Below are 24023 nucleotides of genomic sequence, written 5' to 3'. Positions count from 1 at the left end.
TAGCTCCATTTTAGGACACATGGATCCTCTGTATTTTTTTCTTGGGTTTGAGGGATTGGAGCTCTTGACATCTACAATTCAAAGTTACATGGTGAGCCTATTATAATCACAGAGGTAAGTCCTGAAAGTGAGAGGTCAAGTGTGCAAGATCATAGTCAAACATAATGAAAATACAAAACCGAATAGAGAAGTTGGTCCAGACAGGCCCAACAGGCCAGATACTATTATCTGGGAGGTTCAGACTGGTTAAGTATGACATCATGATTTCTCAGCCAAAGTCAGATGGTGCATCTTTTAAATATGGATATTTTTCTGTCTCCATAATATTAAACCAAGCAACACTTCTTCCTCTATCAGGTAGTCTTGCTGAGGGCTTAATGCTACTTTTATACATTTGGGAGGTTTAACAGGAAATCTCATGTCCTTTATGCAATTATGCCTTTGTTCAATCTCATGATGCAGTTTTCCACAATTTCAATAACATTCCCATAGAAAATCCTGACTTGTTTTCCAAACCACTGTCGTAAATGTTGTGTCGTTTTATTGTTCGGTTTCTCTCCTCTCGGTCAGCCCATATGTGAGTGTGGAGCTCCATACGGCTCTTTTCTGTCTGAGTGAAGGCAAACATGCCCTCAGGAGCAAGCTGGAGCAAATTTCAAAGTTCTTCTCACTTGTCAATACTGCCTAGTTCCTCTTTTTAGCCTAAAAATGATTTTTATATAACCAGAAAATGATTCGTTATATCACAATTCAGCAGTATTCAAAGAGAATGGACAATTTAACTTTAAACTTCAACTTGAAAATAGTTCAACTTTAGCTGAAATCCACTGTCCTCATATGTAAGTAAACTGAGACATTGTCTTCCCTCTTATTGTCTAACCTGAACTCAGACTGGACTGTGCTATTCAGTGCATTGATAGACTCTCCCTCCCAGCAGAATCCATTATATGGCCACTAGCTCAAACTTTAGGTTGTTAGCAGAGTTATGAATCACTGAACACCTCTGGTGGGGTTTGAGTCTGTTATGTATGAGGCCATACTGAAATGATTTCATTTGTTTTGTCTGCTGTTGTGCAGTGAGGCTGATGCAAGTGTCTGTCCTTGTTTCTGGGTGTTGTAGGACCTCCTGGTGCCCCGGAGGGCCTGGTGGTGACTGACATTACTGACGCCACTGTGCAACTGTCCTGGGGCTCTGGATCCGACAACCACAGTCCTGTTACCATGTACATGGTGCAGGCTAGGACCCCCTTCTCTATAGGCTGGCAGACTGTGAGGACAGGTAACAGCTGCAACACCAACAGATACTGATGAATTATTACAATGTAATATGTGAGACATAAGATAGTTTATGTTGACACAAGAAAGTTTTAGATGCTCAAAGTATATCAAAGAACTTTTTATGAAAAACAAACAAACTTTGAAGCTGTCTAGTAAGCTATCAATCACTCATCTTGAGTAAAAATCAAAACAACTATTACAGAAATGGACAAAAGCAAATTATCATTTTTTTTAAAACAGCGAGCAGAAAAATGGATAAACATCCTTTCTTTGCATTTTTCAGTCTGATGGTTTCATACTGAAAGCCATAATGCAGCTCAGGGAAGAATTAGCATCTTATTACACAGTGGGCCTGATTTACAGAAGTTTTGCATGTGTAAAAATGTGTACGTTGATTTTCTAATGTGGCGCACTGAGGTTTTGGGCTTTCAGATATGCAAGATAATACGCGCTGTCCATTTAGTATGTTTCATAATGAATATGTAATATGGGGCGTTTTAACCCCAGTGTGTAGAATACAGGAAGGAAAAAATGCAAATATGTTATTTAGCACACACATTGCGTTTTACCAAACCTGGAGGTAATTTTGGTGATGGTAACTGCGTCTATAAATAATAGGTTTGAAGGGAAGGTATTAACCGGCTGTTACTGTGGAGACGAGGAGACTGAGGTATAATGACAGAACAGAGGAACAGGTTTTTTCCACCTGTGTTAATAATTTTGGAGTGACATATATTTGGTTTACTAACAGCATTGACTTTGTCACAGATACTCTCCCATATAGTGTTTTTTTTCTGGTAAAACATTTTTGCTGTAACTCAATATGTTTGTTAACCTCTTCCACTAGAACCTCTAATTCCATGGGATCAAATTTCATTTAGGAGAGGGTTAGGGTTAGGGCTTTCTGCTGGTCCATCTCTCCATTAAGACTCGCAAAACCCTCATTTAAATACTGCTGTCTGCACCTCTCCTTTTAGTATTAGACCTGCAAAATGCACGCTAACCAAAAGCAATCTGTTGCACTGCACAAGCAATTTAGTACCCCCTTATTTGGGATCTTAGTATATCAGGCCCAGTGTGTTCATTATTGCTCCAACTCATTCTGGATTTTAAGGGTTGGTACAATATTGTTATTTCAGAGTTTAAAGTATCCAACCTTACATTTTTTTGGTTTAAATACTTGTTATCAAGATATGTACGGAGCAGGTCATTTCACAGCTAAAAAGAAGTGTAGTAGTGGTCTTTATGCAAAACATATATTTGGCATTCAGTACTAAAATTTCTAGTTACTTATTAGCTGGTAATACTGATAGATGTTAATATTGGTGAATGTGCCAGCCTGGCCAATTTATTGATGGAATCTTAGTTCAAACAGCTGTGTGTGCAGTATGAAGCAAATCTGCTGCTATGTCTGCTTTGGCAAAAAAATTGAAAATAAACAAACTAAAAAATGGTGCATACAAGTAGGAAAATATCATGTTTGATTTCAGCAGTAGAAGTTCCATCTATATGTCTAACACTTTTCTCCATTAGATACTAGAATAATAGCAGTCATTCTTCCTGTAGCACCAAGCCAAAAAAAAAAGCACAGAGTTAAATGATAGATAGGTTTATATCTTCAGACAGAGCGAGGCTGGCTGTTTCCTGCTTGAACAGACAGACTTAAGAGTGATATCAGTCTTCTCATCTAACTCTGCAAAGAAAGTGTATTTCCCAATGTGTTGAACTATCCCTTCAAAACAAAAGCTGAATTACAGACTCAGTCAGGAATTTCAAATGAACTGATGCAAGATCAGACAGGTATTGATTCAACCCTGTTATTTTTTAGACTACAGTTAGTGGTGCTGATGCATTATGTAAAATGATATTTGATATTATGACTGACTGAGTCTATATGGACTTTGTCTGAGATACTGACCCTGTTTTTTTTTTTTTTAATCTTTATTTCAGTAAATTTGTGATTTTTAACTGATTCATTTTTTAACTGTTTCAAAATAAAATCCTGTTCACATTCCTTATGCACCACCCACCTTAAATGTGTTGAAAGGTTGGGTCCGCTTTGCTATGGAAACCCAGTGTTAGTGTGAAGTGATATTTTGGCCAGTCATTAAGCTCTGCAGTGGGTATCAGCCTCTGAGTCCCCTGACAGGTGACATCATATTTTGGCAATATCCAGTAAAGCCTGATTGAGTGAAACGTCTTTTTTCCCTCAGACCTAAATTAGTTTCACCCATCTGTAACCTCACCCGTTTGTTTCAGATTACACTTTTATTTTCAAGATTTAAAACATAACAAGGGAAATGCAGAAAGATGTTTAGCTCAGTAATGTCAGTCACTTTATAACTTGAAGCAGCCTCTTTTGACAGCTTATTAATTCTATGTATTAATTGTGTTCATGAGTAAAATAGCATTGTGACACACAGGCATTGCCGTGCAATATCTACAATAATTGCAGAGCATGTAGAGCTGCTGGACCAGTTTATACACCTGAAACGTACTGTAATTGGAATAGTATTAAAAGATTTACAAATGTCACCATTTTCAGTTTGATGTACTTCACTGGTTTGTGAAATGTTTTTTTATATTTGTTGGAGACAGATTGTGAAATGTGCCTCAGTAAAAAACATCAAAAGAAGAAGAAGAAGAAAAAAAACCCCACATCTCAATTCTAAATTCTTTAATCCTAGTTCCTGATTCTGTGCCTGGACAGATGATGCATGCAACAGTGAAAGATTTGAACCCCTGGGTGGATTATGAATTCAGGGTGGTGGCAATCAACAGTGTTGGTGTTGGAGAACCCAGCACGCCATCAAAACAGATTCGAACCAAAGCAGCAGGTATCCTCTCAATTTGTTGTTTCTCTTCATCACAAATTAATCAGTCCCACTCGTAAAAATGTAATTTAACTGTTTAATTACTATTCATTTTCCTTCGGTGCACCATGTGATGTTCCTCATTTCAGATCTGTTGTCTCTTCTCATGAGTGGAAACTGAATTAGACTTTTAAACATTTAAGTATCAACACTCAGCTTATGTGTGTCAGCACTCTAGAACTCGTTCCATGATTAATTAATAGTTGCATCAACAGAAAAATGTAACCTATCCACACATGCCACCAGGAAATGACATGAAAGTGTCTATTTTGAGATGATTCGCCAAGTAATTCCATCCCGCTGTTTGAATCACAAGGGAACTAGTTTCCTGTTGTGCCTCACACATGGGGCTGACATACGGTGCTCGGTTAATAACGGCGCCGTTCACGGGTGGTAATGCCACTGTCAACAAAAAACCTAATTCCTCTGCTGCGTGATTAACCGGTTTTGTGTAAATAAGAAGCTCTACAGAGTGGCTGTGTGGTTTAATAGAATGCCTTGCACCTGCCTTAGACATAACAATCCAATCTGAAGGATGATTAGGTTTCCTTTGTGCCCGTTTAGTTCCCAAGGTTGCACCAGTTAATGTGAGTGGTGGTGGAGGGGCTCGAGGAGAACTTGTCATCATGTGGGAGGTAAGAGAACCGTTTATGAGTGGGCATTGATTGTGACAGAGAATGTTTTGATGAGAATGGACTTCTGGCAGAGTAAGTTTATCTGTGGTGGTCTGGCTTCACGGAAAGGCTTTTAATTAAAGGCAGAGCTTTTCTGATTTTCTGCCTGATGACTCCCCCTGTTGTGCAAATAAAAACTGAATAGATATGGAACTAGTGCAAATCTCACATGTGTAAATCTAGAGTTGGGAGATAATTTAACATTTTTTTGGATGAGGCTCAAAGATGCTGCAGTCACCCAGCAGTCTGTCAGACATAAAACTATCTCTGCTTTACTTTTTCTTTTTCACAACTCCCTAATTTAATTTCTGTGCACAGTTGTTTGGGCCAAAGGCGTAACTTTCCTGTCCCTATCTCAGCCTGTTCCAGAGGAACAGCAGAGCGGAGAGGACTTTGGCTATGTCGTGGCTTTCCGCCCACTTGGCAGCAGCACCTGGATCCAGACAGTGCTGGCATCACCTGATGCATCAAGATATATTTACAGAAACGACAGCATCGCACCTCTGTCCCAGTTTGAAGTGAAAGTGGGAGTCTACAACAGCATTGGAGAGGGGCCGTTCAGCCGTGTCGTCAAAGTGTTTTCAGCAGAAGAAGGTGAGAGTATTCACCTGTGAACACTGCAAATAGTCATTAAGTTAATTTTGTTAATTCAAGAAAATGTGTGCTTTTCTCTTAATTGCAAAAAATGAATAATTCATGATCTATACTATTTAGAGCCCACCGATGCTCCATCAAGAGTGTGGGCTCGGACAGTGTCAGCCTCTGAGATCGAGGTGTACTGGGAACCAATTCCCCCTGGGTCCAGCAGTGAGAAGATCCTTGCATATGAGGTATGGAGAGAAAAAAAGAAACCTTGAAATAATAATGTATACAAAGTATATTCACACAAGGAGCAGAAATTAATCCCAGAATGACTGACAGTACAATAAGCTGGCGTTCATTTGAATATAACTGCCGATGGCGACAACGCGGAAATATTCTGACATTAAAATACTGTATGAGTTTGAGCGGCAGATTTTACACAGGCTAATCCATGGGATGAAGAGGTTTGTTGGGACTGTTCCAATTTCCAAAAGAGCTCAATACCTGAGGCTTTCTGAGAACTGTTATTTAAAAAATAAATAAATAAATCTTTTTTTTTTTTTAAAGTGTGAACAACATCCATCACTATCTTCTAAAACAAAGACTCTCCTGGGATTTGCTTGTGGAAAACCTAGATAAAAATAGCACTCAGATATTTAACATGGCAGGGTATGCCCCAGTGGCCTGACCTCTGCAGAAAAGCTTTGAGGTCATTGCCAGTGTTTGGTTAACACATTGTTATAAGACACGAGTTTGAAGCACCATGGTGAGCGGTTTGGAACAAGACAAAATGGTTAATTGAACAGAGACTGATGTTGGCATGAGTATTAACGCTTTAACCCGGGAAAACTAATTCCACAGATTTTGCTCAAAAATGAAAATATATGACGTGTTACAGCTAGCTTGAAAAAAGATTTATTGGTATTTGTTTGTTTTTTTCAGTATTTCAGCAAATCAATCCAATATTGTAAAAACAAAACAAAACAAAAAAACAGTTAAGCACTACAAACTAATATTAAATTGGTTAAAATTTAGTATTTTAAATTCCTCAGACATAATAAATAATTTGGTTTTCATTTAATCTATAATTTGTTTGAAGGTCATCTGTATCTGGATAACCAGTCCAATTTACCGAAGCCCACATTTGGTGAAAAATGCTTCATTACTATAACGGTGATATTTATAATTTCTGTTTCTTTATTCATTCAAAAATGGATCAAAATTCCAGAAAGCCATTTTTGACAATTTAAGCTGTAGATTTCAGATATTCTCTAAAATAATCCTACTTACAGCTCTTAGCTTGTTAGCTTACGTTCTTGATTCACTGACTTGTGCTGCTGTTCTCTTCTTAGATCCTGACTGACGACCATTTACTGTGTCCTAGCATAAAGCCACCTGTCAGTACTCAACCAGTGTTTAGCTAGGATCTACTTGGCAGTAAAATTAAATATGCAGTCTGCTAACATGAGATCATTTGTCAGCTGACAGAAAATTAGAAAAACAAAACAAATCTATGCCATTTTTTTTAAAAATATCAAAATGATGGAGCCATTTCACTTGCTATTAATCCATCTTTTGCCAAGCTTACAGTGTAGGATAGCATTCTTTATAAGATAACTGCTTGGTACATCACCAAAATGAATCCAGGGGATAAACAGAGTAACATAAAATGAACCAGCTGACAAAGAAGCATGGAGAACGGAAATATTCGCATGGCATTGCTAGACTAAAGCCCCTGTAAATTACTGAGATAACCTTTCAAGCACCGCTATTTTTTTTCAATATTCACACTTGTCTTCCACCTTTTCACACATACCATGGTAATGCCAGGATAGATGGGGTAAGGGACAGTCCAGCAGATGGTGATCATGAAACACTTATGGATGCCAACTGCCATAAAACTCAACACAAAGAGAAGACGATGGGGGCAAGGCCGGACGTATATGTACGCAGCAGAAGACGTCACTTATTATTTTCAGGAACATGGCGGACGAGGAGCTGTTTTTGTCTGGTGTCTTATGATTTATTTAATATTCAACAAGTCTGTGAGACAACTCACCTGGTAAAGCATTGGCAAGGCAACTGTAAACAAGTTGCACATTCAAATAAGTTACCTCATCAGTGGGGTCTTGTGATTGGTTTGCTCGCTCTCTCTGTAAAATGTTATGTAGCGCTGTGCAACACAAGTTGGGCAGTGCCTCTTATTACAGCCACACAGTACACTAAAATATGTTTCTGAAAACATCTGAGGTGGGAATTTGGCAATGCAGTAACAGAATCTTAATTCATATTTGGACAGACCTCTGCAGATTGTCAATCGATGTCACCAAACTCCATTGAAGTGTAGTGACATTGACCAATCACAGCACGGTATCACCACATGGGCATGGGCACCCGCCATAAGTCTCCACACAGATGGATAAACGGTTGTGATCGGCCTGTCACAGGTCAGGATGGTTGGAAATCTGTCTGAATGGGAGGGGGGCCAGACATATCTGCCAGAGCAAATAAAACATGAGCTCGGCAGATTTATCTGGCTCTCAGGCTATGGAAATATATAAACAAACCAACAATTTATTAACAACATAAATAAAGGCTTACACCTCAAAACCCCAACTGATAATTACTTTTCATACAAGAAAGTGGAACTAAGTAGGAGCTTAAATGAAACAAGTTAGCAGTTAAAGTAAACTAAGGCTAAACAAAACACTAATATACATGCTCCCTCCTAAAGGGAACCAAAGGTACTGACCTCGGTACACCACAACTCCAGCTGAGCTGAGTATAACAAACCCACACACAGCCTGAATGCTGCCGACTGGCCCCCTGGCACTGTCTCTTCGTTCCTCCTGGTATTAATCCTCCAGGCCATGAAGAGCAAGTGAGCACAGGTGTGCTCAGTCACGCAATCCCTATATAGCGGTAGGAAGGAATGGTGGTGGTAATCTGGGAAGAGACACAGGCTAGAACAGGGAGAAAAATACACCACAACACATAGGTAAATATACATTCGAATTCCACTGGGTTTATTGGGTATATAATTAAAGTAAGTAAAGTTTAAATTGCATGAATGTTATCCACTAAAATCATGTCTTACTGAATCATTTGTTAAGACTGATGAGTGCTCTTTTATACACATATGCTAGAGCACCCAGACAGTCAGTAATGTTTCCTTTTGGCATTTAATTTGAGAAGCATAGCAACTGCAGATTATACAGTAATTATCAAATTTTATATTTTGGACTAACAGACCGTGGGTCCACTTTTCTGTTGGATGTGCTGATGTTCTGTGGTAAGCGTATTTTCTCTTTACCGGTTGCCAAAGTTCCTGTGTTGTGGTCTTTTCAGGCAGCTAGTGATTGGCATGCCTAAGTAATTTAATTCCAATGAGAGGTGAGTTGGCAGGTAGGGCAATCAGACAGGTGGAGCGACAAGTACGTGGATTCCTGTGAAACTTTCACGGTCGTGCTCATACCACAGACATGCCCACCTGCTGCCTGAGTTGAATTATCTTGAACTTTTTTCTATGCAATGTGCAGTGCAATTAATGGACTAGAGACTTACCCTTGACGTTTGTGTAGTTCTCTGAGATATATAGCTTTTCTAAACAGACTCTCTTGTTCATCAAAATTAAACCAATGACTTGACACAGCTGGAGTAGACACCTCCTGCAGTCAACAGGCACCAATGTATCCCCAAACTTTAGAAACGGCTCTAAAACCTGAAATATATTCATACTGTTTTTCTCCATTCATTCCTCCTGAACTAACTTCAATGACTTCTTCATCTAAACCACCAACCTGTTCTTAGACCCCCCATACATTTTCATTGTTATGTAGATGATACCCAATTATATTTATCAATGAAGCCAATCTGTTAACCAAACTTCAAGTTTGTCTTAAGGACGTAAAGACCTGGATGACCTGCAATTTTCTGCTACTAAATTCAGACAAAACTGAAGTTACTGTGCTTGGCCCTGAACACATTAGACATAGCTACTCTCAATGGCATTACCCTGGCCTCCAGCACCACCGGAGAGTGGGAGTTATCTTTGTACAGGATATGTCCTTCAACTCCGCCATAAAACAAATTTCAAGGACTTACTTGTGGTTCCTCGAGTCTCCAAAGTAGAATGGGAGGAAGAGCCTTCAACTATGAGGCTCCTCTCCTGTGGAACCATCTTCTAGTCTTGTCTTGGAGCAGACACCATCATTACATTTAAAAGTAGGCCTAAAACTCTTTTTTGATAAGGCTTATAGATAGGGCTCTCTCATGCTTGCCTTGGAACACCCATAGCCCCTGAGCTTCTTTCTCCTCTCCCTCTCCATCTGTAATGTCTGAATGTCCCATTAATGCATGTTCTTAACTTGGCTTTTTCCCTGGAGTTTTTGTGCTTCCTCGTCTCCCTCTTTCCTCCCTCTCTCTCTCAAAGCATATGGCTGCCCACCTACAGCCAGTTACTTTTTGAGGTGTCTTCCCATTAAAGGGGAGTTTTTCCTGACTGCTGTCACCAGGGAGGATATTGGGTCTCTGTAAATGAAAGGGTATGGTCTTGACCTACTATATATGAAAAGTGTCATGAGATGGCTTTTGTTGTGATTTGGTTTTATATGAATACATTTGACTTGGCTTGGCTTTTAAAAAGTGACATATTTCATACTCAGTCAGGTATTCAGTTTCAGGATTCCTCTGCTATAGAAATCTCATACCAAGAGTGTGACATTCAATCAAAAGAATGGAGGAAAAGTGTCATTCAATTTCAGCTTATAGTTTCGTAAAAGTAATGGATCAGGTCAGTGCTCTGCTGATTCGGCCCATGTCAGAAATACTGATAGATCATGCAGGTAGAACATAATGTTGCTTCAGAATGACACTTACAGTATAATAATGCAATATCCACACTAGGTGATATAAGATGCATTTAGATGAGAACCGTTAACAGGGCTTTTCTCACTTGGATTCCCAGTCATGGGCTAACCCTAACCAGTTGACTTGTTTTGCTGTTATGATCATAGTGCTGTTTTGATCTTTGTCCTGCGCTTATACAAACTCATGGGTAACCCTGTTCTCAAATGTGAGTAGTGGCCACCAGACATAGTATTGCCGGAGGCTTTGTCACATTATGGACATAATTTAATCTTGAAATCATCCAGGGAGACAAGTTTCTTTTTGGCTTGTTTCACTGCAATTAGACTGATGGGCGCACCAATGGGCTGGTGGGGATAAATAATGTCATTGCCAATGTGTGTGTGTGTGTGTGTGTGTGTGTGTTAAAAACTGATCAGGAATGCCCCGTTTTGTAATGTCAGTTTGACCTTAGTTAGCCAAGATCTATAAATATGGAGACACACATAGCAAGTTGCAAATTTGAAAGGACCATTCATTCAAGCCCCCAGTTGAATTCCTACATCTCAGGAAGAGGTTAAGTTTGGAGAAGAATATTTGAGAGCATTTGGAGAATTACACAGTAAGAACCACAGTAGTGAATGCACTTTAAAGATCTGTACTCTCAAATACTGAAAATGGCAGCAAACCTCCATTAGTAAATTTAACAGGCCCTTTGTAAATAATAGTGTAGGCTACAGATTCATATAGTAAGACAGTTGAAAGAAAAAACTCAGTTTGGCCTATTTATTAAGATTTCTGAATGCTACTGCTGAGATTTTAGGAAATGCATCTACATTTAGAAACCAGTGTGGTGAATGATGTGTTGTACATGACATTAGGCATGTCTCAAAGGGCTTTACATACAATGTATACACATAAGGGGCTATATGAATAACACTTGATTGCAAAGGTCTCATATAGTATCTATTTTCCTTTGGTCTACTTTGTATTCCAGAACTGGAATACAAAGTTTTGAACGTGTATTCTGGAGGCACTCCTCAAATAGCCTCCTTCTGTTTTTGGTCCTGAATCCTCTCATGAGGATAGCCACATCCTCACAAGAGGCCTCTATGAGTCTCTGAGTCTAGCCAAAGAGTATGGTAGATGGTGAAACTTGAGAGCAGATCTCATTCATAATGTCCTGTCTATACAGTGCGCCAGATCACTGTGCTTCAACAAAATTCACTTCATCAGCAGCTTTGTTTCCAGACAATCTTTCACTACAGATTCTTCTGATGTGAATATGTATTGCAAACAGTGACTTAATTCTGTGATACACGCTCCCTGGGATGTATATTTTATGAGAATGTTTTATATATATATATGATCATATATATGACATGTATCATGGGAGACAAGAACATATGCTTTTTTATGTAGGTGCATTTAAACAAACAGATTTTTGCTAGTTGTTGTTTTTTGATAGTTTCCTGAATATACTCTACTTTCTTATCAGTAAAAACATTTTAAAATAATACTGTAGACCTATATATACCAAATTTCCATTAAAAGTGATTAACAAAAGAGCAAATGAAGAATCAAATTGATGAGTAGAAACAATATTGTAGTCTAAACTGATAAAAACCTTTATTGCCAATTCCCAGAGGCTGAGCAGCCAGCTGTGGAGTAGAAAGCCCAGAAAGCTCTCATATGACAGTCTGTTCCAGCATGTTATCAGCCCTAAAGGGCTCTTCATACAAGGTGGCCAACAAATACCATTTAGGCATTGGTAGCAGTGCCTTTGATTTTTGTGAAGTATCTTTTAAAATGTCTACTTGACGTATTACAAGATGATTGACTCTTGTCATGATTTCTCTTGCTGGGGATAAGTAGACAACTGTTGTGTCCCTTTATAGATACAGAAACATTACATACTGTATAAACCGCCCCAGTAGCAGGTTAAGGAAAAACCTTTTAAATTTACAAACACAAGTCACCTTTGACTGCAGATTTGCCATGACGTCTTACTTAACCGCACCATTCAGACGATATAATGTTCATCTTGAAGAAGCCATCACTCCTCAGTGACATTTTCGTCATATACCACTTTGATTAGGCTGTTTGAAAGGTATGAGACAAGTAATGTGACTGACAGAGAGGATAATTATTCAACACCACACCCCCTAATTTATGTCCCACTTAACCCAACTTTTTGGTTTATATTGCGCTTTCACCTATATGAACAAAAATATCAGGAGCACTTGGATACACCTTCATCTACTCCTTATAGAAGTCTTCACAAACTTAGAAAGTTAAAACTACTTCAGCAAACTTAACCTCTCAGCAGCACTTCAAATGTTTGAAACCTTCTGCATTACCATCAAAATTATACACTATGGTATTCAGAAATCTCTGATGTTAGCAAGATTAACCCATTATGAGGACCAAGGGCAAAATTGTCCTGCCCACCTGCCCTGTCTAAGTCAACCAAGTCAATTGCAATCAGCAAACAACACATGGCAGCTTCATTATTTGTCTAGACACCATGTGAGTATATACTGATATAATACAGATCTTATTGTTGCTTTGAAGCTACTGACAAGACGGGGCAAGTAGGTAGTAATGCAAGTCTAACCATGGTTAGAAATTAAATATAGATGTATAACCTCTACCAAACAAACAAGAATTACTAAATAGTAACTGACTACGCAGTGACCGTGTGGCATCTGGAGCCTCTTGGGGTTTGGGGTCCCAGGGCAGTTGCCAACTTTGCTAGGTTAGTAATCCATCCTCGTATCTGATTGGGAGAGTAATGATTTAAATGTTAAATGCATCCTTTCAGCCAGTCAAATTGCTTGTCTCATACCTTTCAAAAAGCCTAATCAAAGTGGTATATGATGAAATGTTACTGTAGTGAAACTGCCCTCCCTATCAGTGGTAACAGTGTCAGAGTTACCACTATAGCGGTCCCTTGATTTGAGTAAGAGGTCAACAAAAAGAGGTTTCTGATTGTTAGCCTTTTTTTTTTTTTATCTTGTACATAACTCTTATTGCATTGTTTAATTGATACTTTACACAGTAATTGATAGTCTTGGCGTTGTATAGATTTCTATAGGAATTAATGCATTGTTTAATTGATATTTTACACTTTTGTGCTTGTAATTCTGGGTTTGGAAAGGTAATGAAAAACCAACCAACCTCTTAAAATACAAATATACATTCATGCATGTTGCGAAAATCATAGCTTGACAGCAAAAGACATTTTTCATCATCAAATGTCTTTCTGAATGTTTTTCCTGAATTACTGAGGAGCATTTCTGCAGGTTTTGACTTGGTCATACTATATCTGTATCTACCTTCAGCTGGGATGTTGATAATCCACTGAAGTGGAAGCAAGTTTATAGGCATGACTATCAAGCGCACACTCCAGACATATTCAGTACTATAGGGGATTACTGTTAATGTAACAGGGTGTTGTGTTTTTTAGTATATTTCCTTTATTGCTCTTTTATTTGTGTACATCTAAAGCTTTTTAAAATGAGACCATTCACTGAAACCACAGGGAATGCACATACACATTTGTAATACACATTATGCTAAATCAGCCATCCTTTATCTCTACTAAACTCCTTTCCACTTGAAAACATGAGGAATTTATCTCTAGCTTCAATGTAAAACATTAACAGTGCTCTTTGTGCTCCCACACACAAACACTGGTATTGTTAAAACACTGCGATGACAGTACGGTACACTTTACTTCCACTGTCTCCATAAGACATTTAGATGCAGCAAGACAGCTCAAGCCTGCTTAGACCCCTCTCTTTCATCCCTCTTTGAAAGTATGTTTGGATTTTTAGCAGAGCTGGTGTTAAAACTTTTAATGTCTTCTGCTCAGATTTTTGAGGTATTTTCCCCAAGTGCGAGTAAAACTGCTATAATTAAACCGCTGTTGGAAAAAGGAAGGACACCCTAGATGCATCTGTTATCAGCAACTCCAGGCCTTGTCACTAATTTCTTTCCACATAAGATCCCTGAAAACCTGTGTGCAGCCAGTTGAATAAGTGCCTACTCTCAAACCATCTGTTTGACATTTTCCTGTCTGGTTTTCCTGTCTCGTGTGAGGATCATACATGATCTCTCCATGAATACAGATTCTGACAAGCTCCTTATCCTTGTACTCTTCACTCCCATGCTGCGTTTGATATTGCTGATTATGATATACAGGATCACTTGCTGGTTCAAAAATGTGGATTGGAGTGCCTCAGAACCTACAGTAGCTATAAGAGGGATAGCATAGAACTGCCTTTCTTCCCCCTTTTAAGTTAGGCCTTATAGAATCACTGCGTAAGTATGTGAGAGACTTACAACTTAATGAAATGGGGGGAAAAACCAAAAGGAGGTTCCTTTAGTGTAAACTTGATAATCTCTATAAATGTGTGGCCTACTACCTAATGCTCCGCTGTCATATCTTGTGTGTCTGCTGGCTCAAACCTCTCTTTATATGTACTTTAAATCAAATGCACTGTATATGTACTGTAATTCTCTCAGTTGGAAAGGTGCTGTAAATATACGTTTTTAATAGACTTGGAACTTTAGTTTGTCCCATCTCAGTTGCCGTTACTTTTACAGAAAACAGCTCAAAAGGGTAAGGTAGGCAGTATGACTGGAGGCCTGTGGTAATGCTCATGTCTTTGGTTTAGGTTCTCTTCTGGGAGAAAGGATTTCAGCAGAGTGAAGCAGAGAGAGTGAGGGTTATCGACACCACAGCTCTACTCTCTGGCTTGAAGGGCAGCACGGTATATCTGATCTCAGTCAGAGCCCAAAACAGCGCTGGACTTGGACCCTGCAGCCCTGCTTTTAACATCACCACCAAGAAACCTCGTGAGTTGAACCACAGTACACACAAATGTGCTTTATTCCATTTTATGGGTTGCTCACATGTCAGACTGTGTGCAACCGATAACACTTATTGGTTGCTGTGGTCATTTCTACTGTCTATACCAGGGCCTCCCCTGTAATACTGTATTTCTGGGTCTTTAGGGGGTTTAATGACATAAAGAGGAGTTTAGTTTCTATAATTACACACACATCATGGATGTTTTAAGACTGATATTGAATCTGAGTGTGAAAGTTCTCATATGTTTTAAACAAAAAATCTGAACAAAACAACTATACATCACATACAATTTATATAGAACATATTCTAAATAGTTACATCAATGAATAAGTGTGAACATTTGTATATTTTTTTATTAGATCCAAAAAAAATTACAAAGATGGTTAGTAGTTATTTTACTGCAAGAAATTTTGACTCATGAGTATGTCATGGTTTTAACTGCTAACATTGCTGCTGACAATAGAGCTACATTTGACTATCTGAAAGATACCACATTCTGGTAGTAGTGGTTTATGAAGGGATCGCTTCAAAGGTAGTGTTGAGAGAAAGAATGATTATAGGAACCAATAACTTGTCTAATGTAACATATAGTTTTTATGTTTTAATATAGACTTGAAAAAAAATTGGAACCTATCATTCAAGTCTGTTTTGCTGCCTTGGCTTGCTTTGCTGCTATATGAAGCACTTTGTAGGTTTTACTGATGCTAAGTGCTAAATAAGACTATGGAAAGTTATATATTTGAATTGCTTTCATCCTCTGACACACATTTTTACCATAGACCAACCATAGACTGTAAAAATAATGGACATAGTTGCTGTGATATCGTGCATTGGTTTAATGACCCATTTTGAATCCTCAAGTTTGTATTTTGACTGTCGCCATCTTGGATTTTTGGCGTTACCATTTGGACGAAAGGTCTAGGGGTCTAACACTAGCTGCTAGCTTGGTTAGCATGGAGCATTTAGATTCTATGGTTAACTGTGTTAATGCTAATGCTATGTTTCGCTAGTGAAAAACAGGCTTAATACCATTAAAATAAAATACATGTAGCAGAAAAAACTGAGCATCTGAATTTTTATGTGACCAAAATGTTACAATTAACTTTCATGAATTTAAAACACACTGAATGAACGATGGCTACAGCTCTGTGAATCTGGGGTTATGCTATGGTTGTGTTACCTAACCAATGTTGTTGCTGCGATAGCGACTTGCCTGTGAAAGCACTAACCTGTGACTCAAAGCGGCCACGCCGTAGTAGTTACAGAGACCAAACACGTTTTTTGTACCAGGCTTGAAACAAGTGGCCATTTGATGAACTACACTTTTTGGCACATTTTTCAGCTCCTGAGGTTGCCTCTTTGTTCCCGACTGAGAGGTTAGCAACTTTCACTGACATTTTAACTGCCGTCACTGTTCACATATCAACTGACACTTTATCCACCGTGGCACTTCAAGTTTTTATCGCTTTTATTGTTCACTATTAAACTGACATTTCGATTGTTTTCATGTCTTCTTTAAATGACATGTCAGTGCTTACATACAAACTGAACTACAGGTATTATACTGAAATTTCCCTTGCTCTCAGCAATTGCACTTAAACTGATTTCAAATGCTCTGTGCTGCTTCAAGGTGACCTTTTCATTTCATCCTTATTGAATGTGTTTTCACACACATAAATGAAAGGGTAATCAAAGACTGTGCATTTGTTCTGCTCTTCCTGACCTCTGTTTTTCCTCCGTTGACCTTTGTACTCTTGAAGGTTGAAGAGTTTATAGTATAAAATGCATTGAGGCTGACTGCAGAGTTAGTTTAGAGTACGACTAGTGACATTCTGTTTATGCATTCATTTGTGAAACTTTGTGTCTATATAATTACATATCTTTCAGCACCAAGTCAGCCCCCAGCGAATATTGAGTGGAACTTGACCAACTCGAAGATCTCTCTAAATTGGGAACACGTCAAAGCGATGGAAAATGAGTCTGAGGTGACAGGATACAAGGTGAGTTTGTCAGAGTAATAACAAACTCTAGAACTGGAGGAAACAAATAGAGCCTCAGCAGCCGTCATCCCAATAAATGGCTTTCTCATCGCAGTGGAAAGATAGACCTCAGCACTCCAGTGTTACATTATGGATTGTCCCTGTCTGGCCTTTCGAAATTAAAAGATCTGTTCCAGGTGATAAAATAAAAGGCGTCATGCTGCAGAGGGAATTTGAGCATCGTATTTGATCCACTTTGCATACTTGTGTGAATAAACCCACTGTTTTTGATAATGCTTTCCACAAATATATATATATATATATTTTTTTTCATTCTCCAGAGGTATGCGCCCTGCCCATTTAATGATAAGCCTTTTTGTGGAACTCTGTTTGTAAGTGAGCGTGCAGTGCATGTGGACAGGAATGGTTTCATAATTTGACCAAAGACTAATACTGTGAATTCAAAGTTTTCACATTTTTAACACTGAATTTAGAGTTTGTTCCTCTCCATGCCAACTGTTTCTTTTGAACTATGAAATTAAACCTTTTGCTGCATTTTGGTGAAAATTAAATTATATGTATATATTATATAATGTATATAGAAAAATGATCTCTGAGATCCTGTTTTGAAGTAACGTTCCTCTATGTTGAGTCACTTTGCACCTCTCAAGGCATTTTTAGTTCATTACCTCCTTTAGAGAGAGACTGTAAATGAATAAATAAAACTTGGCTGCACACACTTCTTCCACTTTTGCCCTCTTGATTTGTTTTTCACACACTAATCCAATATGTTGAATGAAGTCCTTCATCTGTCTGCTGAGAGGTTACATACAATATGTATAATTTCTGTTACTTCTGAAGAAAAATATGTTAACCAGGATCCACACTCATCTCCAGGTTGTGTATCGTCAAAACTGGCATGGTAGGACTACTGTACTGGAAACCAATAAGACCAGCGTAGAACTGCAAATCCCCTCCGGAGAGGACTACCTCATTGAGATCAAAGCTCTGACCGAGGGGGGTGATGGAACCAGCAGTGGCCCCATCCGCATACCAAAGATGTCCAGTAAGTTTGAAATAGTCTGCAGCATGCAAATGAATAGAGTTGGAATTAAGCAGAGGAGCACTGGGATGGGAGCGCCGTGTGTAACTAATCCCTTGTGTGACTGATACTGTTTATCAGCTTCACTGAGCTTGAACAAAGGCTTCAGAATACACATAAAAATTGCAACAACAAAAAACTGCAGCATATGGCCAGGAAAAAAAAAACTAAATGTAGACAGTTACCTCCACCAAGAAGATGATGTTTGTCTGTAGGCGGGATATCTCAAAAATTACACTACAGATTAGAGTGAAGTTTTACAGTAGTCCAAGAAAAAACCTATTAGTTTGTTTTTTTTATATTATCTTTTTGGGCTTTTTTTTGGCCTTTATTCGAAAATAGCTGGCATAGAGGACGACAGGAAACAGGGAGAGAGAGAGGGTTGAATGTCATGCAGCAAAGGTTCCTTGCTGGAGTCGAACCAGGAACACTGCGGTTATGCAGCATGCACGGTAACTACTCAGCTACCAAAGTGCTCCAAACCTATTACTTTTTGATATTGATAGTGCAGCCATGTGGCTACTTACAGTATGAAGCACATACCATTTTCGGTAATAACTTTTGAACTGTGAAGTGGTAAAGTAAAATGTTTTTAAAAATCTTAAAATATTCTAACTAGGTTCCTTAGTTGCCAATTAGATCACGTTATTTTCCATTCACATTCATGGAATTAATGTGAATTTTTCTTCAAAAATGAAGCGATTTCTGCAAGCTAGTTCAGACAGCCTAACTATAGCTGCTGCTCCACTCAGCCGCCATACTCCCCTCACTATAACATATATCCAACACACCCTTATAAGCATGTCAGCGTATTTAAAGGTGCACTGTGTAGAATTTAGTAGCATGAAACAAACTTTACAGAAATGGAATAAAATATTCACAATTGTGTTTTAATCAGTGTATAATAACCTGCAAATAAGAATGATTTGACTTAGAATGAACCCTTTATATTTAGTGGGTCCTTTTCCATGTAGCCCACCATGTTGTGCTGCCGTGTTTCTACAGTAGCCCATAATCGACAAACCACCTTAGGTACTCCTACATGCTGAAAAGAGAGGCTAAATTCCACTAAATCCTACACACTGGTCCTTTTAACCATCAGCGCTGTGCTCATACTTACCTGCATGCCTTCTGCCACACCACTCACATGTTTGCTCGCGGCTATTGCGCTGTCGCCACTGTTGTTCGTTCAGTGTTTCAAAAGTAAACTCAGCTGCATATCAGCTGATTGTGTTGCTTTGAGGGGGTTTGAGGAAGGATGTTTGCATTGTGTTCCCATGCTGCTTCCTCAGGCATTGGGCCAGAGCGCAGAGACTGCGATTGGCAGTCATTTGTCATTTCAGCTGCAGGAAACAACATGTACTTGAGGGGCTGAGGCTGGAGCTTCGTGCTGCAGTGGTTAGGGATTGGCTTTAAAGTGTTCACTACCCAGAGGAAGGCAGGGATCACCAAAGTCACCAAGCTAAGTTTAATACTTGTGCTTACATACAACATAGCCTGTATGTCAAATCTCAGTTCAGTCAGTGCTCGCTGCTATCTGCTGGTATAGGGACCAGCAGGGCTTCTCAATGCGAGCATTTTGCTGTAAGTGGAAAACTTGGTGTATTAATATTAAGTATTTGTATATCCTGGTACTTGTATTTAACACCAAGATATTCCAGACTGCATCATCGTCTCTTATCAAATCTTTAATTTTCCTCCCTCTTTATTATCAGACAAGATCAATGTCAACAATCAAACAGCAGCTTGTTTAACCCGCAATGACCATGCTTTTGTCTGTAAAAGGCGGAAAAATCGGCAATAGCAGATTATATCAGCTGTTCCTAATTAAAGTTAATTCAGTGAGTGAAATGCTGACAAACATTAAAATGAGTCTGTTATCAGGGTAAAGTGCACGGTCTGAGTCACAGCCTGTGTTCAGCCAAAAAATCATTTGTGAAAGAAGATGCTTATTCTTCTTTAATGATACAATCTAGTCGATTACGTCACGTCGATTTCAAAGAGTGGAACCTCGCAGTGCAATGCCAAATCATGAACGAATATAACATTTATCACCACAATGGTTTATATTAGGACTTCCAGTTTGCTGGTGCATGATGCTTGTTAAATACAGCATGCGCCACAGCATAGGCTACAGCAGGCATGTCCTAACTATTCCATAAAGGGCCGTGTGCCTGCAGATTTTTGTTCCAACCAATCAAGAGCACATGATTCGACCAATCAACTGTCTGAAGACTGAGATCAGTTGATTAAATGAGTCAAGCCTGGTGTCCTCATGCTTGGTTAGAATGAAAACGTGCAGCCACATGGCCCTTTATGGAATAATTTGGACACCTATGGGCTACAGTCATTGATGCTATGTATATTTTACAGTGTATTTAGTATCAAAGATAAACACAAATAAACTTAATGAATTCATTATATAATATAAGAATATAATTAAGTGCTTTTCTAATTTGTAAAAAGTGCTATTAAACCTCCTCATAATGTCCAAATGTTGGATGTTCTTTGACATTTTTCTCAGTAAATGAGTTTGCTGCTGTATCTAATGTATACTGTTAACACATAAACAAATATATTAAATAAAGATATATATTAAAATATAGTACTAATAATCGTGCCCCAAAAGTAAGTATGAGCCTTGTAGCCTCTCCCATAGCTGCTCTCCCTCTGCTGCAGTCCTTCTGGTCTGTTTGTGGCCATATCTTACTACCATTTACTTTCTGCTCTTATGCTTGTCCTGGCTTCATGCTATTGATTGCGACTGGACTAATTTCCTGCTTCATCTGGCATGTGCTTTATGAGGCTTTCAGTGGTAATACAAGTTTTCACATTTCAAATATGTAGTGTTGGTTTTGCAGTGTAATTCTCCCTTGGGTGTTGCTTCATTTTTTGGGGGTAATCAGACCTAAAGCCACACTCTTTGCTAAATTAAGCTAATGCATGTATTGTCGAACATGCCTTCTCCAAGCCTTCAATTTGTGATTTTATTATTTCCTGCATAGCTGAGTGCCATTTGCCGCATATCAGGTGGTATGCTGGGTTTAGATTCTTGCATCTTATTGCAGTAGATAGTGTATTCCCCTCATAGTCTGAGGTGCTTAGCAGAGTTATGGCCACACAGCAGCTTGTGCCTACACCCACACACACCAGAATCACTATAGCAAGTTCCCCTCATGGCTGAGGAGTTCATGAGGAATGGCTGCTTGGCAGGTGGTGCTTAGGCCACCCGCCATGTGGCCTAGCTGGCACTGGGCTCTGAATGTAGTGCGGTTTTTGGGGGGGTGGGTTTGTATCATCAGTTCATACTCCTTGCTGTGTAAGATCAATGGTTCCTTGTGGGGAGCAACGAGGTCAGAACCTAGAGACCAAACACTAATGCTGTACATATTCTACATTTAAAAAATAATCTACCCCATGTGAGTTGACTGGCTGAACTATTTGTCACCACATATTTGGTAAATAATATATTTGGAGGAACCTGGAAGAAGCTATTGATTTCTTTGGACCTGGTTTGGTATTGGTATGGTGATATGGCAAATTTAGATGACTTATATATATTAACTTGTTACATATGACGTGTACTATATGGGTCAATGACGTGATGCAACCCAGTGACCAATTGGTGTAACCAGTCATTTTTAATAAAAATCTGATTATATACAAGAAAATAAATGTGAACCAAATGTGGAATAAATATAATCCACTTTTGCAATGCAATACTAAGGTTTTTAACACATTTTATATAACTTGTCAAAACGTGTTGATTTAGAAAAAATGTCCTACAAAGTTTTTAGGATATGTCCTGCTCAATATTGACAAAATGCTGTAAAGTTTAAAAGTAGAAATACTAAAAATTATTTTCATTTGATGTTTTTAAATGAAGTAATTATTTGTATAAGTACACTTAAATACACTGTAGGTGGATAAAATATGTAATATTTATCATTCTTTTGTGGTTATATCATTTGACATTTTCAGGAGCATTCAGTCTTACTTTTGGTTAAAAATGGTGCAAATGTTGTAAAACCAAGATAAATACAAAATATATATATTAATAAACCTGATGCATGTTTTAAAAACAATGTTTAAATATATTTTTGAATTGCTCATCTTGCCAACACTTATTTATCACTGACCCGTATGTATGACTATAACTACTGTATCAACATTTCTAAAATCCTTCCAATGTGGTGCCATTTAACATGTAGGTGGCATTACAACAACATGACCAATTGAAATGGCAATTACTCTCATTCATTTAAAATGTGTACATGCCAAACTTTTACAAAACTCTGACATTCTCAGGATTTAGAGAAGATATTCTCATGAAATCAGCATGACTGTCTACCGTAATAAGTTCTTTGCAACCAAGATGGAGGTATGTGGAATCTGGATGTTCCTATAAAACTTCCTTTATAAAAGCCACCACGCCATTCATTCCTAATATTAACTTTTTCCCTTTCTTCACAGGTCTAAACTCAAAAGGAAGCCTGGGTCCATTTCCAATGAAGATGTGCTGTTTCGTGATGATTTTTGTATTTCCTATGTTCATTTTGTAGCTTATGATGCCTTTATATTTAGCTCTGGACATTAGAGTGAGCATAGTTTATGGGTCCATTCTGTATGGCAGATTTGTGGAATAAGCAGCTAAGTAGAGCAATGTTTCTCAACCACTGGTTTGCAACCCAAAAAACAGGTGATGGGACTTTTCTGACAGGTTGTCAAATGCCCACATGCACAAATGTGTGGCTGGACTGTTACTCACAGCACAGTTACAAAACATTTCATCTGCTTATTTTCAGGACCACTGCAATCCTCCAGAATGCATGCATTTGATAAACATGGAAAGATGAATTTCTTATCTTTCATTGTGAAATGAACCTGAGCACAGGCCCATGTCATCGGTTCCCCCCATTCCAGTGTCTGTTTCCCATCATTTTGCCTCAACTTCCAAGTCATTTCTTGGCTTGCTATGACCTCCAGGAATGTTACAGACCAAAAGGTACAAGTTTCACTCACTTTCACATCCATAATGAGCTGCATCAGACGCCCTATGACTAGGTATGACAGGTTAAGCAATTTAGGAAGAAAACCGTTCAGTTAATCTCCATTTGAATTTAAAGGCAAATCAAAGTATTTAAACCTGGCAGATATCCATTCTAGAGATTTAGGGGAAACAAAGCCTCCCATAGTTTTCCAAATATACTACATTTTTATATTAATTAGTTCAAACTCTTGTCTCTGAGTTCAATTTAAGGTAACCGACTGAAACGACTATTATTGATAACTGCATAGGTATCTACATCCCAGTCAACACACTTGCTGGCCTAACTACCCTGCTGTGACCAGCAGTCCTCAAAGGTCTCGTCAAAACCATCAAAACAGACAATCTTCAAGATGAAAAGTTGAATACCGTATCTGTAATCATAAAACATCCACTTAGACCAAAATCATGAAGTTTTCTGTGTTGATTTTACACAGGGAAACACTGCTAGTTTTCTTAAGCTTTTTAAGCACATCAAGAAACACTTGGGTATGCTGCTTTATATGGAAACAAATGCAAACCCAGTTAAGAATTCATAAAAAGCTGCTTTGCCTTATCAAGTTTATATGGTTCAATTCTGTTGTCAACCAGTCTTTAAAACATACAGATTGTAATTATTTGTTTTGCATAAGGGCAAGCTTATCAAACTTAGAATGTACAATGTCATTAAGATATTTATTTTTATTTGTGAAATTCTGTTTTATGTGATTATGTGTGATTAAAAAATGTGGAGAGATTGGCAAAACTAAAGGACAACCTACCAT

The 24023-nt window shown here is 38.4% G+C and overlaps 1 protein-coding gene across 2 annotated transcripts in view; it reads left to right on the top strand.

The window, feature by feature from the left end:
- LOC134005941 (contactin-4) overlaps window positions 1-22796 on the top strand; it is a 48393-nt gene extending 25597 nt beyond the window's left edge. Inside the window, exons 14-22 of one of the 2 annotated variants that reach the window (XM_062444994.1) lie at window positions 1121-1279; window positions 3966-4115; window positions 4716-4786; window positions 5185-5419; window positions 5540-5655; window positions 14935-15115; window positions 17019-17131; window positions 18008-18176; window positions 22686-22796. In XM_062444994.1, coding sequence (XP_062300978.1) covers window positions 1121-1279; window positions 3966-4115; window positions 4716-4786; window positions 5185-5419; window positions 5540-5655; window positions 14935-15115; window positions 17019-17131; window positions 18008-18176; window positions 22686-22774 — 1283 coding nt within the window. In that variant the 3' untranslated portion in view covers window positions 22775-22796. Of the gene's footprint in view, window positions 1-1120; window positions 1280-3965; window positions 4116-4715; window positions 4787-5184; window positions 5420-5539; window positions 5656-14934; window positions 15116-17018; window positions 17132-18007; window positions 18281-22685 lie in introns of those variants that run through there. The other variant, XM_062444987.1, reaches the window with a different exon arrangement.
- The last annotated feature ends 1227 nt before the right edge of the window (window positions 22797-24023 follow it).

This window comes from Scomber scombrus, chromosome 3, assembly GCF_963691925.1.
Source record: "Scomber scombrus chromosome 3, fScoSco1.1, whole genome shotgun sequence".
NCBI lineage: Eukaryota > Metazoa > Chordata > Actinopteri > Scombriformes > Scombridae > Scomber > Scomber scombrus.
Note: the sequence above shows the minus strand (reverse complement) of the source record. Positions and strands in the feature narration are given on the sequence as shown.